The 21,034-nt window shown below is 51.7% G+C and overlaps 2 protein-coding genes and 1 long non-coding RNA gene across 12 annotated transcripts in view; 2 read left to right on the forward strand and 1 right to left on the reverse strand.

Moving 5' to 3' along the window:
• The window catches only part of HDAC7 (histone deacetylase 7), a 36,766-nt gene extending 35,067 nt beyond the window's left edge, over window positions 1-1,699 (forward strand). For all 10 annotated transcript variants that reach the window (XM_070789209.1, XM_070789210.1, XM_019960713.2 and 7 more), the window contains 2 exons: window positions 209-347; window positions 492-1,699. In XM_070789209.1, the coding sequence (XP_070645310.1) occupies window positions 209-347; window positions 492-537 (185 nt within the window). In that variant the 3' untranslated portion in view covers window positions 538-1,699. The remainder of the gene's footprint in view (window positions 1-208; window positions 348-491) is intronic.
• A 931-nt stretch (window positions 1,700-2,630) lies between these two features.
• On the reverse strand, window positions 2,631-10,535 carry SLC48A1 (solute carrier family 48 member 1). The gene is made up of 3 exons (XM_019960718.2): window positions 10,283-10,535; window positions 4,491-4,658; window positions 2,631-3,871 (listed from the first exon to the last, which is right to left on the reverse strand). Exons 1-3 carry the CDS (start codon window positions 10,416-10,418, stop codon window positions 3,735-3,737), a joined length of 441 nt encoding a protein of 146 aa, XP_019816277.1. The 5' UTR covers window positions 10,419-10,535; the 3' UTR covers window positions 2,631-3,734.
• Window positions 10,536-10,582: 47 nt separating this feature from the next.
• LOC109559176 (uncharacterized) lies at window positions 10,583-20,315 on the forward strand. Its single transcript, XR_011566580.1, has 3 exons — window positions 10,583-10,773; window positions 10,912-11,240; window positions 19,418-20,315. It is a non-coding gene; the product is annotated as an uncharacterized lncRNA (long non-coding RNA).
• Window positions 20,316-21,034: the final 719 nt, after the last annotated feature.

Below are 21,034 nucleotides of genomic sequence, written 5' to 3' on the forward strand. Positions count from 1 at the left end.
CCTCACTTTCTCACGGTTGTGGGGATCAAGTTGGGGAGGGTGTTGTGTGGAGGTGGAGGCAGCTGAGAACTGAGCCCATGCTGAGGACACGTCTGCTACTCTGGGCCTTTGGCCTGAGATGTGCAGCCTCAGTACCAGTTTAGTAAATGTGGCCGGCAGGTGGGGGGGCCTCGTATCCCTGACCCTTCTGAATCAGCTTCTTGTCCAGGTGAATACTGGGGCTGCATGCAGCGCCTGGCCTCCCGTCCAGACTCCTGGGTGCACAGGGTGCCAGGGGCCGATGCAGAAGAAGTAGAGGCAGTGACGGCGCTGGCATCCCTTTCCGTGGGCATCCTGGCTGAAGAGCGGTAAGAGCCTGGGCTGACAGCCCCTCCCCTGCGGGGATCCCCCCAGGTCCCGGCACAGCCACTCCAGGCTTCTCAGGAAGCTGGGCCCCGGCCCTCCCTGCAGCCCCAAGCTCTCTGGCAGCACCACCCTTGTCCCTCTCCCAGAACCTCAGGGCAGCTGGTGGAGGAGGAGGAACCCATGAATCTCTGAGGCTCCAGAATGGATCTGCCACCCGCTGCACCCCGCCCTGCCCCACCCCGCGGACCTGGTTCTCCTCCAACTTCTGGCAGCAGTACCGGTTCCCGGGGTCTTCAGAGATCCTTCGGGCAGGTAGTCGGGGCCAGAGAACAGCCTTGACAGTCACCCCAAGGACCCTGAGAAGGCCCGGGGTCTAGGACAGGGACCAGAGGACCTTGGAGAAGGCAGGCTGCGCAGCCAGCCGGGCCCCGGTAGGCCTCTCCCCAAAGCAGAGTCTACCCCTCTGGGTCCCGGCCCCCGGCTGGGCCCGGCTCCTCAGGACCGCACAGAGGAGGACTGGCTCAGCTGGGCCCAGCCCGTAACCACTATTCTAGGCTCTGTAGACCCCGGACTTTGCACACAGCCCCAGGCTTCACACAGAAATGTGAACGTGGCCTCTGCCAGAGTGGCCCTTCCTAGGCTCTGGGGGCTGGAGTCGGGGGAGGATGGTTAGGAGGAGCTGAGGGGTCCCATGTCCCTGGGTGCAGGGGAGTTCCTCCTCTCCTGCTCCCTCGGATGACTCTGGAAGCTTCCTCCCCACCACGGGGCAGTGAGGCAAAGCCCCCTCTGAGAGCAGGCACGGCAGGCCTCCCATCTGGGCCCTGCCCCTGCCAGAGGACTCCCTGCGTCGACCATCTCAGTGCCCTGGTGGAGCAGACAGGTGCTCTTGGAGTTCCGTGCTTCCTGATCCAATGGTGCCAAACCCTTCATCTCTCCTCAGAAGCACAGCATGACCCCCCCAGGGCTCCCTCAGTCACCATGCCCCCCTCCATGAGCCTTCTCTCTTTCTGGGGTCTCCTGGACCCCAGCTGACTCTTGCCCTACATAGGACTAGCTTGGCTGAGGGGAGAGTGGGTGGGAGAGTGGATGGAAGACATGGGGGAGGGGGAGGCTACCCTGGCACAGTCTTCGAGGCTTCTGGGGTTGAGGCCTGGGGCCAAGAAGGAAAGTATTTGTGTGTATGTGTGTGTGCGCGCGTGCATGCACGCGTGTGCGAGTGAAAGAGAGGGAGTGTGTGTGCGTGCAAGTGCGTGTGTCTTCCCCAAGACTATACCCTGTGTATGTATGCATGTTTTTGTAAAAAAGGAAAAAAATGGAAAAAAATCTGAACAATAAATGTTTTATTTGCTTTAAAGGTGCATGTGAAAGGGCCTCTGGGGGATGAGGGCTGGGCAGTGGGCCTGCAGCTACACAGCAGTTTATACCTTATTCGACGTGGAAGAGAAGGGACGGGTTGGGCTGGCAGGCAGCTCCCTCCAGCTCCTTGATATGTGGCAGCTGCCTTGCAGGAAGAATCTATCCTGAACCCACCCTGGCTGCCCCCGCCTGCCCCACCTCTGGGTAACAGGGAGGCGGCAGCTCTGGGTCCACAGACAGAGGACTGGTTAAGGGGTGGGGGACATGGAGGCCTGCAGACCCACTCACTCGGGCTTCCCTAAAGAGTCTCAGTCCCAAGTGGGACTGGTAAGTCACGTCAGGTAAGTCACCTCCTGGGGCCTCTGTTTATCAGCTGAAGTCTCCTGAAATAGACACTGTTGCGTTCCTGCCTGCTCTAATGTACCTTGACTCCTTAAGCATCTACTGAGCCTAGAAGAGAGAATGGTGAGGCTACAGGACTGGGCACGCTCACCCACTGTGAGGTGCTGGGGCTGCCGGCACCTGTCTTGACAGTTCCGAGATGGCCAGGCTTCTTCAGGCAGCAGAAGCAGCAGCCTTGTTAGCTAGAATCTGGCCCCAAGTCTTCGGAGCCTGGAGAACACAAGGAAAGCATGTTCATCCATTCTGTCCTGGCCTCTTGGGCGACAGGCACTCAGTCCCACAGGCATTGCTGAAGCTGTGCCCAAGGGCATCCTCACCCTGGCTGGGGGTGTGTTGAGAGGGCTGGGGGTGTGCTGCTGGCCTGGGGGTTCCCCCATGGGGAGTCCCTCAAGTAGGACCAGAGGGAGAGAACCTCCTCTATTACAGAAATGGCTTACTTAATGAGACAACTGGAGAGCCCTCCCATCCCCACCCTTCCCACCCACTGCTCCCACAGTCCATCCCGCAAGAAAGCACTGGAGGCTGGCTGATACAAATGGCTGCTGTATTTTTGCTAAAGTGACAGTGACACAGATAAGGCAAAGAGCTGAGGGGCAGGACGCATCGGGTGGGAAAGGGGTGGACCGTGCAAAATGGCAGCCGAAGAAAAGATTAATGCGGCCCCTTCCCTCCCGAGTGCGGTGAGCCCTTGGGCCAGTGTATAGGTGGTAAAGCAGATTTTGTCCTTTGGAAGGGAGATTTTGAAAGATAAAAAGCTCTCATGAAGGGCAGCTGGCAGGGGCAATGGGGGTGGGGCGCGTCTGGGGGCTGCAGTGACTCGGGTGCCAGGAGGAGCAGATGTGAGAAGACTGAGTGGAAATGTTGGGCTATAGAAGCCTCACTTGAGAGTTTCTTCTAGCCCAATCTGCTGCCCCCTTCCCCAAAGCCCTTTAGGGGGCAGGAGCACCTCCCCCAAGACCTTGAGTCTGGCCTCATTTGGGGCATCCTGCTCTGATGTACGTGGTGAAGGGGCAACGGCTCTAGCACAATCTTGGAGCCAGTGCTGTGGGAACAGAGTGGGGAGAGGGACACTGAACTCCCCCCAGGTCCCCAGGCCTTGGGAAAAGACAGCCAATGTCACCCACCCCTGGGACCAATGAGTTCAACTACCTGACACTTGGGGGACACAAGGATGGGGGTGCTGGGATAGGGGGTTGAGAAGCCTTTACTAGAGACCCCTTATTTGACCTGACCTCCCCAGGGTCCCACCCTGCCTGAGGGAGAGGGCCCAGGGCAGCAGAGACCATACTGCCTGCCCCTGGGCCCCAGGCACGGCCTCCATTGCCTTGACTGTAGCCCTGGCCTGCTTACAAAGACTGCCCGCTGAGTGCTAAGAAAATAGAGCCACGTTTTAAAGGTCTAAAGCTGCCCTCCAGCCAGGCTGATGAGCAACACGGCGGGGCCCCTCCCCACAGCAGCCAGGGCTCCCCCAAAGGGGACAGGACAGCTTCACAAACACCATCCGTCCTCCTGCTGTAGATTTTCCGCCTCAGTTCTGGGGTTCCCAGGGGGTGTACAAGTCCGCCTGATGTCTCAGAGGCTGAGTCCAGGTCCTGAGGACCATCAGGGTGCAGAACCCTCATCCCGTGGGGTCAGAAATCGCTGAGGATGCTAATGTCAGCAAAGTCAGCCCGGTAGCGGTGGGCGTAGAGGCTAAGCAGGAAGGCCCACTTGAAGGAAATGAAGCTCCAAACACAAGAGAGGTAGTAGCTGTTGGGGTCTGTGAGGCCTGCAGGGCAGAAGAATCCAACTGTGACTTTCAAGAGGACCTTGGCCTTGACCCCTAGCCACCATGCCACAAGCCCCGGGCCATTCTTCCCCACAGTCTCCAACAGAGGCTGAACCGATCCAGTGGAGAGATTAGGTGTAATAGAGGTTCCAGAGCATTCAGAGTTTGCTAGCAGGAAGCAGTGGGGATGAGGCTAGGTCAGGGCTGGCTAATCACAAGTCTGTATCATCATCCACCCTGCTATTGTGACACTGACCTTAGACCTCTACTTTCCAATCTGCTTCAGCATCGGAGCGGGCAGGAAGGGCCTTTGGCTACTTGCTTACTGTAGCCACCAGGGGGCGCTCCCATCCCGGAGCTGGGCAGGAGGCTTAAAGGTACTGCTAACCACACACTCCTGGATGCTGACTGCAGCTCACACTTACCCCTTCTAACCCAGAGGCTGGGGTGCGGGGGTCCATTCTCCCCACTTTAACAATGAGAAAACCTCGGTACAGGGAAGTTAAGTGATCTGCCCAGTCCTGTGGGCATAAACATTGGACGTAGCAAGGTAATCTGGGGTCTACTGAGCGCCCCACCCAGCGGCCCGCCCACTCTCTGCCGCGGCGGAAGCCCTTACTCTGGTGTCCAGTGATGGCCAGCACCAAGAAGGTGCAGAACGTGGCGACGGAGACGGCCGAGAACAGCACGCCCACGAAGAAGAAGCCGCGCAGCCCCTTGAGCCACGTCCTCCAGTAATCCTGCATGTACATCACGTGCGTCACCAGCACCCACAGCGCCAGCACACCTGCCGGGGAGAGACCGAAAGAGGCTCAGGCGGGGGCCCTTCCGTCCTCACATGCCGACCCCCAGGGCCCTGCGGGTCCCCCCACACCAGACTGTTCTCACAAAAAAAACAGTAAGGTAGTATGGGCCTTTTCTCTGTCCCTGTTGAGCGGAGTTTGCTGGAGTCCACAGTGGCCTGCGATGTAAAGAGGACATGAATGCAAAAGCAGCTGAGAGATTCTGGCTGCCTCCCAGTAAGCCAGACATTAAAGAGATTTGCAAAAATATGAAACCATGTCATCGTTCTCCCTAGTTTTTTGTTTGTTTTGGAAAACCTGAGTATTTCTTACCAAAAAAAAAGTTACTTATCACAATGTTATTTTTAGTATTATAGTTTAAAATAGTTAAGAATTTTTAATTCCTCAGTATTAATTTCTAATACAGTACATATTGATAGATATAACCCACATCAACAAAATTTCCTTGGGGTTTCCCCACATTTTAAGAGCATAAAGGGGTCCTGAAGTCAGAAAGTTTGGGGACCACTGCAGTCCAACCTGCTTTCCAAGGACTCCCTACTACCCAACCTGGGGCCACAGATGTGGGGGTACTGCTCCCACCCTGGTGCTCCTCCTGGGCTTCCCAGGTGGCTCAGCGGTAAAGAATCTGCCTGTGATGCAGGAGACGCAGGTTCCATCCCTGGTTCGAGAAGATCCGTTGGAAAAGGGAATGGCAACCTACTTCAGTATCCTTGCCTGGAGAATCCCATGGACAGAGGAGCTTGGGGGCTAAAGTCCATAGGGTCACAAAGAGTCAGACATGACTGAGTGACTAGCACTTCTTCTGATGCTCCTGCTCCCTCACCTTCAGAGGCCACCACCACCACATTGAAAGGCTAATGGCGTGGGCAGTGGGGCTCTTCCCAAACTCCATGTATTGGTTTTATGGGATGGGGAGGCCCAGTGGTAAAACCCCCAGGACCATCCAGTTCCCACGTGGCCTTCTTCTTGCTCTCGGACAGACTCCATTTTATTTACTTATTTGGCTGTGCCATGTGGCATTCAGGCTTGTAGTCTCCTGACCAGGGATCAGTCCATGCCCCCGGCAGTGGAAGCGTGGAGTCTTGATCACTGGACTGCCAGGGAAGTCCCCTGCTAGACTCCATTTCCTAAGTTGTTTGCTGAAAGGGCAGGCCAGTTGCCCCCAGCTGGTCGTAGGTTTGCCCTCTGGGCCTGGCTGGGCTCTTCCCCTCCAATGCCAGCTGCCAGTCAGCCAATACAATGAGTGCCCTCTGTGCCAGGCGCTGCCTGCCACCGCAGCCCAAAGAGAGAAGCAAATATTAATTCCATTGGTAAGGGTCTGGGGCAGAGCTGCAGGGTCCCGACAAGGGAGGAATGAGGAATGAGGCAGAGTCAGCTGTGTGGAGGCTGCTGTATCCTGAGAGTCAGGAGGCCTTCCAGAAAGTGAGCCGCACACACTACACGCAGAGGGGCACTGGGAGGCTGGGGGAAGCGGTGGTCAGCTCTGGCAGGGGAGAGAGGGAGGGGAAGCAGATAGGGAGATCGGGCTGGGGGAGAATGCTTTGACTGAATCTACGATATTTAAGGGAGTTCACTAAATTGTCTATCCCTTTTTATGAGCCTGAAATATTTCATAATATTTTAAGTTGGGGGAAAATAAGAAGGTGGAGGGGGAGTCATCACAGATCTCTGCTCTGGTTACCACCTCAGAAGCTGTCACAATTCAGGCAGCCTGGCAAGGGACAGAGAACCACGAGGCTGCCAGCCAGGAAGCCTGGGCTTGGCACTGCAGGGCTGCTCGTGACTCTCAGAGCCTCCACATCTGAAAGAAGGGACGCCCGAAGTTCCCACCAACCTGGAAACTGGGTGACATAAGGCTCCCCGCTAGTGAGGACTCACCTCCGCCAACACCTGCGGCTTCCTCTCCCATGGTGTTTGACCCACGCTCAACCCCTACTTCCCTCAGGGGTTAGGGATCTGGAATGTGGCCCTAGAGTCAGGTTGAGCCAGGACAAGCATGTCCTCATCCCTGCCTAGGCAGGAAGCGGGTCCAGGCCAGAGAAGGACAGAATACCAACCCCCCAGCTTCTGCGTACGTCTTCCATGATCTGAATGGATGCTGTGCTAGTCACCCTTCCCAGAAATCTTTCCCAATCATCTCACGTGCATCCTAAGTGTTCACTGGGGGAGCTGTTTGGTTTCTTAAAGGGCCCTAGGAAGGAAGGGTATTGTCACTATGCACATCCAAGCAGCCGTCAGATGGGCACCTCTGTGACAGCTCCACTTGCCCTCTGTCACCATGGAGGGGCTGAAATAGATGGCTCTCTGATGTTTTACACTTAAAGATTCTGGAAGCCAGCTTAGGGGAAAAAAAAGGAGGTCAGAGCGATTCCCCTGTGACTCAGCAATCTCTGGGTTAGGAAACGCTGAAATAAGGGCCTGTGAGATGCCCTCTCTTAGTCTACTAGCTGTGCTCCAGCGGTGCCTCCCAAACACCCATGTATCCACCCCCACATCCATCCATGTAGTAAAAAGGGCTGAGCAGGAAGAAGAGGAAGATGACCATTCAGGGTGTTCCAGATCCCAGCTCTCCGTTAATAAGCAGGCACAACCTGCCCCCACCTCTCACTTCCCCTGCTCACAGGCCTGGCCTCCAGATAAACACCAGCCACATCTGGAAGCAGGCCCATCCCCACTCATCCTGGTTCCTGCCTCTGCCCATAGAAGAGAGACCGCCCCTAACTCCACCCAGGTGGTCAGTGAGGCAGCAAGAGTCCCCAGGGTCCCTCCCTCGCCTCAGCCCTGCTCCCTTCCCTGGGACACTCTAGACTGCAGGAAGCCTGGTCTGCATGACTCGGGGCAGAGCGGATAGTTTCCTCACCCAGCTGCGTGTCCATGCCAAACCTCACTCCTTGCTCCAGCCCATCTGCCTCAAGGAGTAGGGCCCTGCTTGGCTTGGGGCATCAAAGGCACACAGCTGGTCAGTGAAAGAACCCCCAGTGGCTGGGTTAGAGGTGAGGAGCCAGGAGGAGACTGGGGGGCCCACAGGGAAACGCAGATGAGTGAGCCACTGAACATGGGGCCCCCTCTGTTCCCACACCCCTCTCCCCACCCCAGCTTCTCTCACTCAGCTCACGGGAAGAACCTAGAGCCCGCTAGATACCCAGCCAAGCTTTCCAATCTTACTCTATTTTGGTCTACTAGACCTAGAGTCAGTCTTCTTCCCAAGGGTTCCCAAGCAAAATCATTTCTCCAGCTTCTCAAGCCACTTCTTCCTGGACAACCACCAGGATCAGGGAGAGTGGGTCTCCACCCAGGCACATTTTCCCAGGGGCTCCAGGAAACCAGCACCCCCCCAGCAGCCCCGCCCGGCACACAGGGGAAGGAGTGCACTGGGGCTGCCCTCTGGTGACTCGGCAGTTTCTGAAAATGCCAAGTCAGAAGTGGGGTGCTCACAAATCTGCTGATGATTCTCCCCAAAAGAGGAAGAGGCTGACTGGCTGCAGACACTCTCAGCACTCATTCACGTGGAGCGGGCGTGTGGCCCTCACTGCCCCTCCCCCACCTGCCCCGCTGCTACCACGAGGGCCACAACCACGGCCGCCGCTCCCACCATCACCGGGCATCTTCGGTTCTGCAATGGCTGTCAGGGAGGTGCCAGGATCCTGCCCCAGCTGTTGCTGCCCTCACACCTCTCCCTGCATGCAGCTCCATACATAGCTGGCCTGTCTTGGAGGCTAAGGGATGTCTTCAGGGAGGGAGAGAAGGCAGGACTGGGTTAGAGGGAAACCCTGGGACTCCCCAGGGCTGCCCCCCAACAGGAAGCTGCAAGATGGGTGATTCAGGGAGAGGACAGACAGCTGTTACATTCTAGACCTGAATGGGGGCCTCACACAACACGCCTGTTGTGAGGCAGCATCTCCTCCCATTCCTAACAGAAGAGGAAACCGAGCCCAGGAGGCATTGATGTGCCTACGGTCACACGCCTCCATGGGTCAGACTCCACACACCCAGCTCAGATTCCAGGGGTGGCCCTTCCTCCTCAGCTCCAAGCAGCCCCCTCCTGTCCGGTCTCATCAGGGCAACCCCTGGGTCTCACCTGAGGAGTCACCCTGCCATCCAGAGGGGAAAGCAGCAGGGCCGAGGGAAATGGGAATACTCTACAGGGACAAGAGAACCAGGAGGAGCATGGCAGGCGGGGGGAGCGGGGTGCAGAGCGGAAAGGGGCCAGGGGACTGCAGATAACTGAGCAGAGGTGGGCAGGCTCCCCCCAGGAGGACAGGAACCCACAGGTGGGGAGTCCAGGCGGGCATGAGGAGCAGCCCAGCCGGGCACCCACTCACCTTCCTTGGAGACCCCCAGTGCTCGGCTTGGCATTGCTTAGGCTGCGGTAACCTATGCCCCTCTTACAAGGCAGAAACCCCACCTCCGTTCCTTCTCTATCCAGATCGTAGTCAGTAAGCTTCAGGGCAATGAGCAAATCTAGTTATTTTTAGTTAGTCCATTTAGGGCTCTTTTGGCAGAGTTTAGTTACCAATAAGATCATCCTAATGTAGAAGCATTATCCTCACATGTACTTTTTTCCCAGAGTGCTTTCCCACACATATTATTTCATGGAGGTGTGTAACCCTGGGTAAGCTATTTATTTACACTAAGCCTCAGTTTAAGCCTGACCTGTAAAATGGACACAGGAATAATGACTAATTAAGGATTAAATGAGATGACAGAAGCAGTTTGCTTAACAGGGTGCCCGACACATAGAAAGCGTTAAAAAAAAAAAAAAAAAAAGTGAGCAAGTAGAAAAAATATGTTTCGTCTTCTCACCAACTCTACAACACAGAGAAGTGAACAACATGCCCAAAGATGCAGAGCGAGCGCAGCATTGGTAAGCACGGGACCTCCACCAGCGCGCTGACGCTCTCAACACCAGTGCTAGCCTCCTCTGCCCTACTGGAGGCACAGAAAGGGAGGCCGGCGGGGTTGAACGGACCTTGACTCAGGAGCCAGAGCTCCTGAGGGTGGCACGGAGACACCGACGTGGTGGAAAGAAAACGTCAATTTCCCTCAAACCCCTAGCGCAGTCCTGAGCCCCCGCTGAGGACTCTGCCGGGGCTGGGCTCCACCCTGGAAGGAGGCAGCCGGGCTTCCCCGGGAAACCCAGCCCTCCTTTCCACTGACTCCTTCTCCGAGCTCACCCAGCCTCCAGGGAAGGGGCGCGGATCCCCCAGAACAAGTGCGTGTGTGTTTGGGTGTCTTCACACCTGGCCGCCCATAGGAGGTGGCGAGGGCAGCGGGCGCACAGGGGCGCTGTCACCGAGGCACAGGGTGGAGAGCGGACGGGCTAACCTGGGGGCTGCGGGGCTGGTGAAAACGGCAGAGGCGGGACATCGGGGCCCTGGGCGTGGGGCGGGCATTGGGTCCCCGAGGTCCCCTAGGGATGCCCAGAAGCCCGGGCCCACGAGGGGCCTGCTCTGCCCACGGCCAGTCTTGGGTAAACACGCCACCCACTCCCCGGGGAAGCGCCGCCAGGGAGGAGCTTCCCGGAGCAGCCGCCGGCGCCTCCCCGCAGCCGGGCGCCCGAGCCGCGGGAGCCGGACCCCAGCGCCCCCCGCGCGCCCCGGGGTACCTGCGAGCCCCCCCATGGCCGCGGTGCCCGGCTGTCTGTAGACCACCGTCCAGACGAGGAAGATGGAGAAGCCGGCCACGGAGCTGAGACCCGAGTAGGCGGCGCGAAGGCCGAGCTGCAGGCGGGACGGGGCCATAGGGCTGCGGGCTGCGGGCGCCGGGCGCGGAGGGCGAGCGCGGCCGCTGGTCACAGGTGCAGGGCCCGGAGCCGGAGCGGGGAGCCGCGAGCCGAGCCGGAGCCGCCGGCCGCCCGCGCTCCGCCCCCGGCCCGCCCCCTGCGTCGCCGACACAGCGCCCTCCCCGGCCGGAGGCCGCCCGCGCCCGGAACCACCGCGGCGAGCGCGTCCTGGGCTTGCCTGCAGTCTGCGGCCCGGATCTCTTGGGGATGCCGCCTTAAAGGGCAGGTTCTGGGGCCCGTCGTCTGAGCTACAGTATCAGGATATTTAGGCCTCGGCGGGGCCCGGAAACACTCAGCTCTACAAACCAGCTGCGGTATTTGCTTTTAAAGTTTATCACGTTCTCGTTTAAAATTTCAGATGTAAATTTCTCGTTAAAAATCAATTATAAAAAATTAAGATATAGGAAATTATACAGCGAATATGATTGCTTTCGCGCCTATCTATCCATCAGGTTCCCTCCTCAGGCGTTAAGCAGTCTCAGCAGACGCTTCTCTCGGAACCCTTCTCGTCTTCTGACCTCAGGCTCCTTCCCGTCAAGGACAGCTCCTTTCTTTCATCTCCACAAGCGTACCCTTCCCACCCAAAATCTACCCGAACGCCACTTGCATCAGAGTCAGACAAAGCCAAGGAAGAGACTGGAATCTGTAGCAGGTGTGTACTGAGCTACGGCTGCGGGCCCAGCGCCATGCTGGGAGCCTGCAGGGAAGATCAAAATGTAGCACACGGAGCCCTCAAACACTTAAAATATAGTGGAGGAGGTTCATCGCATACTGGCACGAAGTAAGTATCCAATATACCTTGTATTTATTTCTTTTCCCTGCTGTAGCAAATTACCACAGATCTAGTGGCTTCAAACAACACAGATTTATTATCTCACAGTTCCCTAGGTCAGGTGTCCAAAAGTGGAACTCAGAGGGCTAAAATCTAGGGGAGGGCAGCGCAGCCTTCCTTTTGGAGGCATGAGGGGAAAAGCTGTTTCCTTGCATTTTTCAGCTTCTAGAGCTGCCCACATCCCTTGATTCCTGAGTGTCTTCGAAGCCAGCTCCATCTTCAAAGCCAACAGTCACACCACCTAGACCTCTGTTTCTGTCATTACATCATCTTTACTTTCTCACTAACTCTGCGGCCTCCTTCTTTTCCCTTATAAGGACCCTTGTGACTAAGAACCTGGATAATCCAAAGGAATTTCCCCGTTAAGATCCTTAACTTAATTACACCAGCAAAATCCCTTTGGCATGTGAAGCAATAAATTCACAAATTCTGGGGATCAGGACACTGACATCTTCAGATCAGATCAGATCAGTCGCTCAGTCGTGTCCAACTCTTTGCAACCCCATGAATTGCAGCACGCCAGGCCTCCCTGTCCATCACCAACTCCCGGAGTTCACTGAGACTTACGTCCATCGAGTCAATGATGCCATCCAGCCATCTCATCCTCTGTCGTCCCCTTCTCTTCCTGCCCCCAATCCCTCCCAGCATCAGAGTCTTTTCCAATGAGTCAACTCTTCGCATGAGGTGGCCAAAGTACTGGAGTTTCAGCTTTAGCATCATTCCTTCCAAAGAAATCCCAGGGCTGATCTCCTTCAGAATGGACTGGTTGGATCTCCTTGCAGTCCAAGGGACTCTCAAGAGTCTTCTCCAACACCACAGTTCAAAAGCACCAATTCTTCGGCACTCAGCCTTCTTCACAGTTCAACTCTCACACCCATACATGACCACAGGAAAAACCATAGCCTTGACTAGACGGAACTTTGTTGGCAAAGTAATGTCTCTGCTTTTCAATATGCTATCTAGGTTGGTCATAACTTTTCTTCCAAGGAGTAAGCGTCTTTTAATTTCATGGCTGCAGTCACCATCTGTAGTGATTTTGGAGCCCAGAAAAATAAAGTCTGACACTGTTTCCACTGTTTCCCCATCTTCTATTTCCCATGAAGTGATGGGACCGGATGCCATGATCTTCGTTTTCTGAATGTTGAGCTTTAAGCCAACTTTTTCACTCTCCTCCTTCACTTTCATCAAGAGGCTTTTTAGTTCCTCTTCACTTTCTGCCATAAGGGTGGTGTCATCTGCATATATGAGGTTATTGATATTTCTCCCGGCAATCTTGATTCCAGCTTGTGTTTCTTCCAGCCCAGCATTTCTCATGATGTACTCTGCATATAAGTTAAATAAACAGGGTGACAATATACAGCCTTGACGAACTCCTTTTCCTATTTGGAACCAGTCTGTTGTTCCATGTCCAGTTCTAACTGTTGCTTCCTGGCCTGCATACAAATTTCTCAAGTGGCAGGTCAGGTGGTCTGGTATTCCCATCTCTTTCAGAATTTTCCACAGTTTATTATGATCCACACAGTCAAAGGCTTTGGCATAGTCAATAAAGCAGAAATAGATGTTTTTCTGGAACTCTCTTGCTTTTTCGATGATCCAGCAGATGTTGGCAATTTGATATCTGGTTCCTCTGCCTTTTGTAAAACCAGCTTGAACATCTGGAAGTTCACGGTTCACATATTGCTGAAGCCTGGCTTGGAGAATTTTGAGCATTACTTTCCTAGCATGTGAGATGAGTGCAATTGTGCGGTAGTTTGAGCATTCTTTGGCATTGTCTTTCTTTGGGATCGGAATGAAAACTGACCTTTTCCAGTCCTGTGGCCACTGTTGAGTTTTCCAAATTTGCTGGCATATTGAGTGTAGCACTTTCACAGCATCATCTTTCAGGATTTGGAATAGCTCAACTGGAATTCCGTCATCTCCACCAGCTTTGTTCATAGTGATGCTTTCTAAGGCCCACTTGACTTCACATTCCAGGATGTCTGGCTCTAGGTCAGTGATCACACCATCGTGATTATGTGGGTCATGAAGATCTTTTTTGTACAGTTCTTCTGTGTATTCTTGCCATCTCTTCTTAATATCTTCTGCTTCTGTTAGGTCCATACCATTTCTGTCCTTTATCGAGCTCATCTTTGCATGAAATGTTCCTTTGGTATCTCTGATTTTCTTCAAGAGATCCCTAGTCTTTCCCATTCTGTTGTTTTCCTCTATTTCTTTGCATTGATTGCTGAAGAAGGCTTTCTTATCTCTTCTTGCTATTCTTTGGAATTCTGCATTCAGATGTTTATATCTTTCCTTTTCTCCTTTGCTTTTCACTTCTCTTCTTTTCACAGCTATTTGTAAGCCCTCCCCAGACAGCCATTTTGCTTTTTTGCATTTCTTTTCTATGGGAATGGTCTTGATCCCTGTCTCCTGTACAATGTCACGAACCTCATTCCGTAGTTCATCAGGCACTCTATCTATCAGATCTAGGCCCTTAAATCTATTTCTCACTTCCACTGTATAATCATAAGGGATTTGATTTAGGTCATACCTGAATGGTCTAGTGGTTTTCCCTACTTTCTTCAATTTAAGTCTGAATTTGGCAATAAGGAGTTCATGGTCTGAGCCCACAGTCAGCTCCTGGTCTTGTTTTTGCTGACTGTATAGAGCTTCTCCATCTTTGGCTGCAAAGAATATAATCAATCTGATTTTGGTGTTGACCATCTGGTGATGTCCATGTATAGAGTCTTCTCTTGTGTTGTTGGAAGAGGGTGTTTGTTATGACCAGTGCATTTTCTTGGCAAAACTCTATTAGTCTTTGCCCTGCTTCATTGGTGGCCCATTATTCAGCTATCACATCTCTCTGGAATGTCATCTCCATTAACAGCAACTGTGCCTCTTTCATTCACACCAACACATAAAAGAGTTTCCAGCACATCAAATCCCCTTGGAAAACATTTGTTGAGTGGATGAATGTGAGTGAATGAAGGTAAGAATTAAATAACAATAAAGGAGATCATATACAAGAAATGTAGTCAGGACATGATTAGTTGCCAAGTGAATGATGTAAACCACATTTGCCTCACTTTTTTTTTTTTTGGCAGCACTGGATCTTCATTGCTTTTTCACAGGCTTTCTCTAGTTGCGGCAGGTGGGGGCTACTCTTCTTTAGGGTGCAGGGGCTTCTCATTGCGGTGGCTCCTCTTGTGGAGCACAGGAGAAGAAGGCTCTAGCGTGCCAGCTCAGTAGTTGTGGCCGGGGCTTAGTTGCTCTGAGGCATGTGCCGTCTTCCTGAGACCAGGGATCTAACAACATTGACAGGCAGATTCTTATCCTCTGAGCTACAAAGGAAGTATTTGCTTCACTTCTGAATAGTCGGGGGAGCTTCTTAAAAAAAAAAAAAAAAAAAAAAAGACCCCAGAATCCACCTCTGCCTTATTAAGTTTGAATCTTGGAAGTATATATTTTTTTTTAATGAGAAGTGATTTTAATTTGGTGAGCTTGGTATCCAGCCCTCCTTTGGGAGCTGCGGATGGAGGGAGTTACTGCTGGCTGTTCCGAGGAGGGAGCAGGCCCTGTGGTCCAGAGTGCACTGCCGTGGATGACTTCAGAGCTGGCCTGCAGGGCAGCGCTCCATGCAGTGGGAGCAGCCTGGGTGACAGCCCAGAAGGAAGAAAGAGCATGGCAGGTTTGGGAAACTGTAAGTAGTTTGTGGTCTGTGGGTGATGTAAAGGGTTTTGAGGTTGGAATTGTTCTGAACGAAAATGGCCTTGCTTGCTCTTCTTAGAAGGTTTCCCCCTCTCTGTGGAGCCAGGGGAGGGAAGTAACAGTTCTGTGTTTAAGAAATGTGGCCAGGGTAATAGTGTGAGGATGAACTTCCTTTGAAAAGACCAGAAAGCGGAGAGGCCATTCAAATCCTTCATCTCCCTATGCTTTAGTTGTCCCATCTGTAAAATGCAAACAGCTGTGTTGTTCGCTTCAAAGTATTTTGTGAGGAGTCAGTGCTTAGAAGAATGACTAGTATGCAGCAGGTGCTTCATAAACACCAGCGAGTATGGTTAGTAGCAGTGGAAAGGCTGTGAGGGCAAGAGATGGTGAGGGGAGAATGAAAGGTGGTTCAGGCTGAGTCAGCGAGAATGGGAAAGAGGGAACTGATTCAAGAAATATTTATGCTATTTGAACCTTAAGGTCAGGTAGCAATTAACTAGCTGGGGAGATAGAAAGGAGGAGAGCAAAAATATTTATGAATGCACATGTCAGGACTATTGGAGAGGAGTGAACAAACTCGTTACACTGGAGAGTGAGGTTGTGCAAGAAAATAACGAGAGATAATTATGTAACAGTAGCTTGGGCCCAGAATATAACACAAGAAGATTAAAAGCAGGCTGAAACTTTGGCTTAACTGTGAAAGCAATAAGGAGCTGTTGAAGAATTTCATGCTCAGATGCGGTTACCACTTACTATGTCACATGAGTAGGTTTCCCCTAACTCAGGAGAACTTTCTGCCCAGAGGAAAATAATTTTCTATATCTGCCCTCTCTACACTGGTAGCTACTGGTCACATGTGGCTGTTGAGTATTTGATATGTACCTAATATGACTTTTGAACTGTGGTGCTGGAGAAGACTTTTGCGAGTCCCTTGGACTGCAAGGAGATCCAACCAGTCCATCCTAAAGGAGATCAGCCCTGGGTGTTCATTGGAAGGACTGATGCTGAGGCTGAAACTCCAATACTTTGGCCACCTCATGCGAAGAGTTGACCCATTGGAAAAGACCCTGATGCTGAGAGGGATTGGAGGCATGAGGAGAAGGGGACGACAGAGGATGAGATGGCTGGATGGCATCACCAACTCGATGCACATGAATTTGGGTGAACTCTGGGAGTTGGTGATGGATAGACAGGCCTGGCATGCTGCAATTCATGGGGTCCTGAAGAGTCGGACATGACTAAGCGACTAAACTGAACTGAACTGAATATGACTGAAGAACTAAATTTTTAATTGATTTTAATCTAAATGGCTACACATGGCTTATTGTTGTTCAGTTGCTCAGTTGTGTCTAACTCTTTGTGACCCCATGGATTGCAGCATACCAGGATTCCCTGTCCTTCACTATCTCCTAGAGTTTGCTCAAACTCATGTCCCTTAAGTCAGTGATGCCATCCAACCATCTCATCCCCTCCTGTCACCCCCTTCTCCTCCTGCCCTCAATCTTTCCCAGCATCAGGGTCTTTTCCAATGAGTCAGCTCTTCACATCAGGTGGCCAAAGTGCTGGAGCTTCAGCATCAGTCCTTCCAATGAATATTTAGGTTTGATTTCCTTTAGGATTGACTGGTTTGGTCTCCTTGCAGTCCAAGGACTCCCAAGAGTCTTCTCTGGCACCACAATTCAAAGGCATCAATTCTTTGGTACTTAGTCTTCTTTATGGTCCAACTCTCACATCCGCAACAACTGCTGGAAAAACCATAGCTTTGATTATGCAGCTTTTTAATATGCTGTCTAGGTTTACTATACTGTCTAGGTTTGTCATAGCTTTTCTTTCAAGGAGCGTCTTTTAATTTCGTGGCTGCAGTTATCATCTGAAGTGATTTGGGAGCCCAAAAAATAAAATCTGCCACTGTTTCCACTTTTCCTTCATCTATTTGCCATGAAGGGATGGGACCAGACACCTAGTGGCTAGTGGCTACACATGGCTAGTGGCTGCCATATTAAGCAGCACATTAGACAGTACAGGAACCTCTCAGAATCTCTGCTGCTCTATCTGCAGGGTGGGAATGATGTGTAATCAGCTTGTTACAGCAACTGAGAAATATTGAGATGCTGAAGTTAAAGTACTCAACGCGGTAATCTGACAAATTATTATTGCCATTTTTGAAATTGTTGTTATTGTTATTACTGAACAGGGATAGCACAACAAAAACCATGTCTTAGGAAAGATTATTTAGACTTTAGTATCCAAGTTAGATTTGATGGGAAAAGAAAATTGTAGAGGGGAAAGCATCCACAATGCTATTTTAATGATATGATGTGGGATAAAGATCTTATCTGGGGACTTTCCTGGTGGTCATTTAGACTCTGAGCTCCCAATGTAGGGGGCCTGGGTTTGATCCCTGGTCAGGGAACTAGATCCTGTATGCCACAATTAAAATATCCTGCACACCGCAACAAAGATTGAAGAGCCTATATACCACAACTAAGACCTGGAGCAGCCAAATTAAAAAAAAAAAAATCTTACCTGGAGAAAGGCCAGGAGAAGGCGAAAGCATGGAAGGATTATGAAGCTGCAAACACACAGGTGTGCATCACACATGCTCTTCTCCCCACATCAGCTTCCCTTCCAAGGGGCTTTCAGAGAGCGAGCTCTCATTGCAATCCTAACTCAAGAAAACACCACCCCCCTCACCCAACATCCCTAAGAGAGGCAGCCGCTCTCCCTGCCTGTGGCAGAGACCAGCAGTGCTCATCATGAGCATCTCTTTTTCTGGCCCATGACCTACTGAATTGGAACTTTGAACATGTCCCAGTTTCCTTGCAGTTAAGTTGATGCTATCAGAGAAAGTTCTGAGCATTGGAATCAAAGCAGAAGCAATGTGCCCCATTTCCAGGCTGGACCCATACAGTCTCCTGTGCACCGTGCATTCCCTCTTCCCATTCTGTGATGATTTTAGAAGCCACATGTTGAAGACAGCTGTGCCACATGACAGAAAGAGCCTGGGACCCTTAAATGAATGAATGAATGAACAGAACTGCGCACTCCATTCCCCAGACCCTCCCTGGACTGTAATATGAATGAAAAACACTTTTTGTGTGTGTGCACTAAGTCACTGAGATTTCAGCCTTGTTACAATTAACCTCATTACCCTAATTTACCATCCCTCATTCCATTTCAGGTCATGTAAACATCTCTTACATGCATAACCTCTGATGTCACTTTTTTATTGGACCACATCAATATTAAGACAGACTCCTAACTCCCACCCATAGGCATCTTGTCTCCTAAGACATTTCTTTCTCACTCCTCCTAAGCAGGCACATTCCAGACATAGATCTCCTCCCACAATGCCGACTCACTGGAAAAGACCCTGATGCTGGGAAAGATTGAGGGCAGGAAAAGAGGGTGACAGAGGATGAGATGGTTGGATGGCATCATTGACTTGATGGACACGAATTTGAGCAAACTCTGGGAGCCAGTAAAGGATAGGGGAGCCTGGCATGCTGCAGTCTATGGGGTGGCAGAGTTGGACATGATTGAATGATTGAACAACAACAGCACAATGCTACCGAGCTATACGCCAGTTGATTGAGTTTATTGGATGTGTCAGGGCTTCCTCCTCGCTGCTTCTTAATCCCCACATGGAGGGAACTCTGATGTCCTTTGGGATTTATCCTTATTCACTATGGCTTCACCCCTATGTCCAATTCATTAGCAAGCACAGTTGGGTCTGCCCTCTCTTTTCTCTCTGTCCCCATGCTTAGTCTAAGCACCATTGTCACTACCTACCCTTCTGCAGCAGCTCCCTAACCCATCTTCCTCTGCTCCTTCTTGCCCCTCCAGTCCACTCTGCAGCCAGCAGCTGGACTGGTCTTTTAAAGATAACAACCAGAATACAGCTCTGCTACTGCTACTGCTAAGTCACTTCAGTCGTGTCTGACTCTGTGTGACCCCATAGACGGCAGCCCACCAGGCACCCCAGTCCCTGGGATTCTCCAGGCAAGAACACTGGAGTGGGTTGCCATTTCCTTCTCCAATGCATGAAAGTGAAAAGTGAAAGTGAAGTCGTTCAGTCGTGTCCGACCCTCAGCGACCCCATGGACTGCAGCCTTCCAGGCTCCTCCATCCATGGGATTCTCCGGGCAAGAGTACTGGAATGGGGTGCCATTGCCTTCTCCGAGAATACAGCTCTCCCCTGCTTAAATCCCTCAATATTTTCCGTAGCAATTCAGGTAAGCAAATCAGAGCCTTGCCAACTCCAACCAGTCTCACCTCTGCCCATTTCTGTTCAGGTACACTGGTCTTCTTTCTGTTTCTTGAGTGTGCCAAGGTTGTTCCTGCTCTAGGATGTTAGTAACTTTGTGTTTAGAAAGCTCTTCTCTCTCTCTTTTTTTTTGGCCATGCATTGTCACCCTGCTTATTTAACTTATATGCAGAGTACATCATGAGAAATGCTGGACTGGAAGAAGCACAAACTGGAATCAAGATTGCTGGAAGATATGCAGATGACACCACCCTTGTGGCAGAAAGTGAAGAGGAACTAAAAAAGCCTCCTGATGAAAGTGAAAGAGGAGAGTGAAAAAGTTGGCTTAAAGCTCAACATTCAGACAACTAAGATCATGGCATCTGGTCCCATCATTTCATGGGAAATAGATGGGGAAACAGTGGAAACAGTGTCAGACTTTATTTTTCTGGGCTCCAAAATCACTGTAGATGGTGACTGCAGCCATGAAATTAAAAGACGCTTACTCCTTGGAAGAAAAGTTATGACCAATCCAGATAGCATATTGAAAAGCAGAGACATTACTTTGCCAACAAAGTTCCATCTAGTCAAGTCTATGGTTTTTCCAGTGGTCATGTATGGATGTGAGAGTTGGACTTGAAGAAAGCTGAGCGCTGAAGAATTGATGCTTTTGAACTGTGGTGTTGGAGAAGACTCTTGAGAGTCCCTTGGACTGCAAGGACATCCAACCAGTCCATTCTAAAGGAGATCAGTCCTGGGTGTTCTTTGGAAGGAATGATGCTAAAGCTGAAATTCCAGTAGTTTGGCCACCTCTTGCAAAGAGTTGACTCATTGGAAAAGACTCTGATGCTGGGAGGGATTGGGGGCAGGAAGAGAAGGGGATAACAGTGGATGAGATGGCTGGATGGCATCACCAACTTGATGGACATGAGTTTGGGTAAATTCCAGGAGTTGGTGATGGACAGGGAGGCCTGGCATGCTGCAGTTCATGGGGTCGCAAAGAGTAGAACATGACTGAGTGACTGAACTGAACTGAACTGAACTGTGGCAAACGGGATGAAGTAAAAAGTAGTGAAAGTGTTAGTCACTCATTTGTGTCTGACTCTTGTGACCTCATGGATTATAGCCCACCAGGTTCCACCATGGGATTCTCCAGGCAAGAATACTGGGGTGAGTTGCCATTCTCTTCTCTAGGGGATCTTCCTGACCCAGGTATCGAACCTGGGTCTCCTACATTGCAGGCAGATTCTGTACTGTCTGAACCACCAGGAAAGCCCAGCAAGCAGGATGTGGGATCCTAGTCCTTGACCAGCATCTAACCCACACCCCGAGCAGTGGTAGTGTGGAGTCCTAACTACTGGACTGCCAGGGAAGTCCTGGAAAACTCTTCTCTGAGTGCTCATAAGATTGATTGTTCATCATTCAAGCCTCAGGTCACATGTTACTTCATCAGAGAGGCAATCCTGTCCTTATTCTCTAAAGTACAGCCCCTACTAGGAAAAGGCAGTGGCAACCCACTCCAGTACTCTTGCCTGGAAAATCCCATGGACAGAGGAGCCCGGTAGGCTGCAGTCCATAGGGTCGAGAAGAGTCAGACATGACTGAGCAACTTCACTTTCACTTTTCACTTTCATGCATTGGAGAAGGAAATGGCAACCCACTCCAGTGTTCTTGCCTGGAGAATCCCAGGGACAGTGGAGCCTGGTGGGCTGCCATCTATGGGGTCGCATAGAGTCGGACACAATTGAAGGGGCTTAGCAGCAGCAGCACAGCCCCCTACTCTGTCTTACACCTTGTGATAAGTGACATC

The sequence above is a fragment of the Bos indicus genome, chromosome 5, assembly GCF_029378745.1.
Source record: "Bos indicus isolate NIAB-ARS_2022 breed Sahiwal x Tharparkar chromosome 5, NIAB-ARS_B.indTharparkar_mat_pri_1.0, whole genome shotgun sequence".
Lineage (NCBI taxonomy): Eukaryota > Metazoa > Chordata > Mammalia > Artiodactyla > Bovidae > Bos > Bos indicus.

What these genes read in the sequence shown, in the direction of transcription:
- SLC48A1 (XM_019960718.2), bottom strand. Translation starts at nt 10,418, where the DNA reads ATGGCCCCGTCCCGCCTGCAGCTCGGCCTTCGCGCCGCCTACTCGGGT. An exon ending in GGCCATGGGGGGGCTCGCAG is followed by an intron (nt 4,659 to 10,282) that starts GTACCCCGGGGC and finishes TCTCCCCGGCAG; the next exon opens with GTGTGCTGGCGCTGTGGGTG. An exon ending in GGCCATCACTGGACACCAGA is followed by an intron (nt 3,872 to 4,490) that starts GTAAGGGCTTCC and finishes TCTGCCCTGCAG; the next exon opens with GCCTCACAGACCCCAACAGC.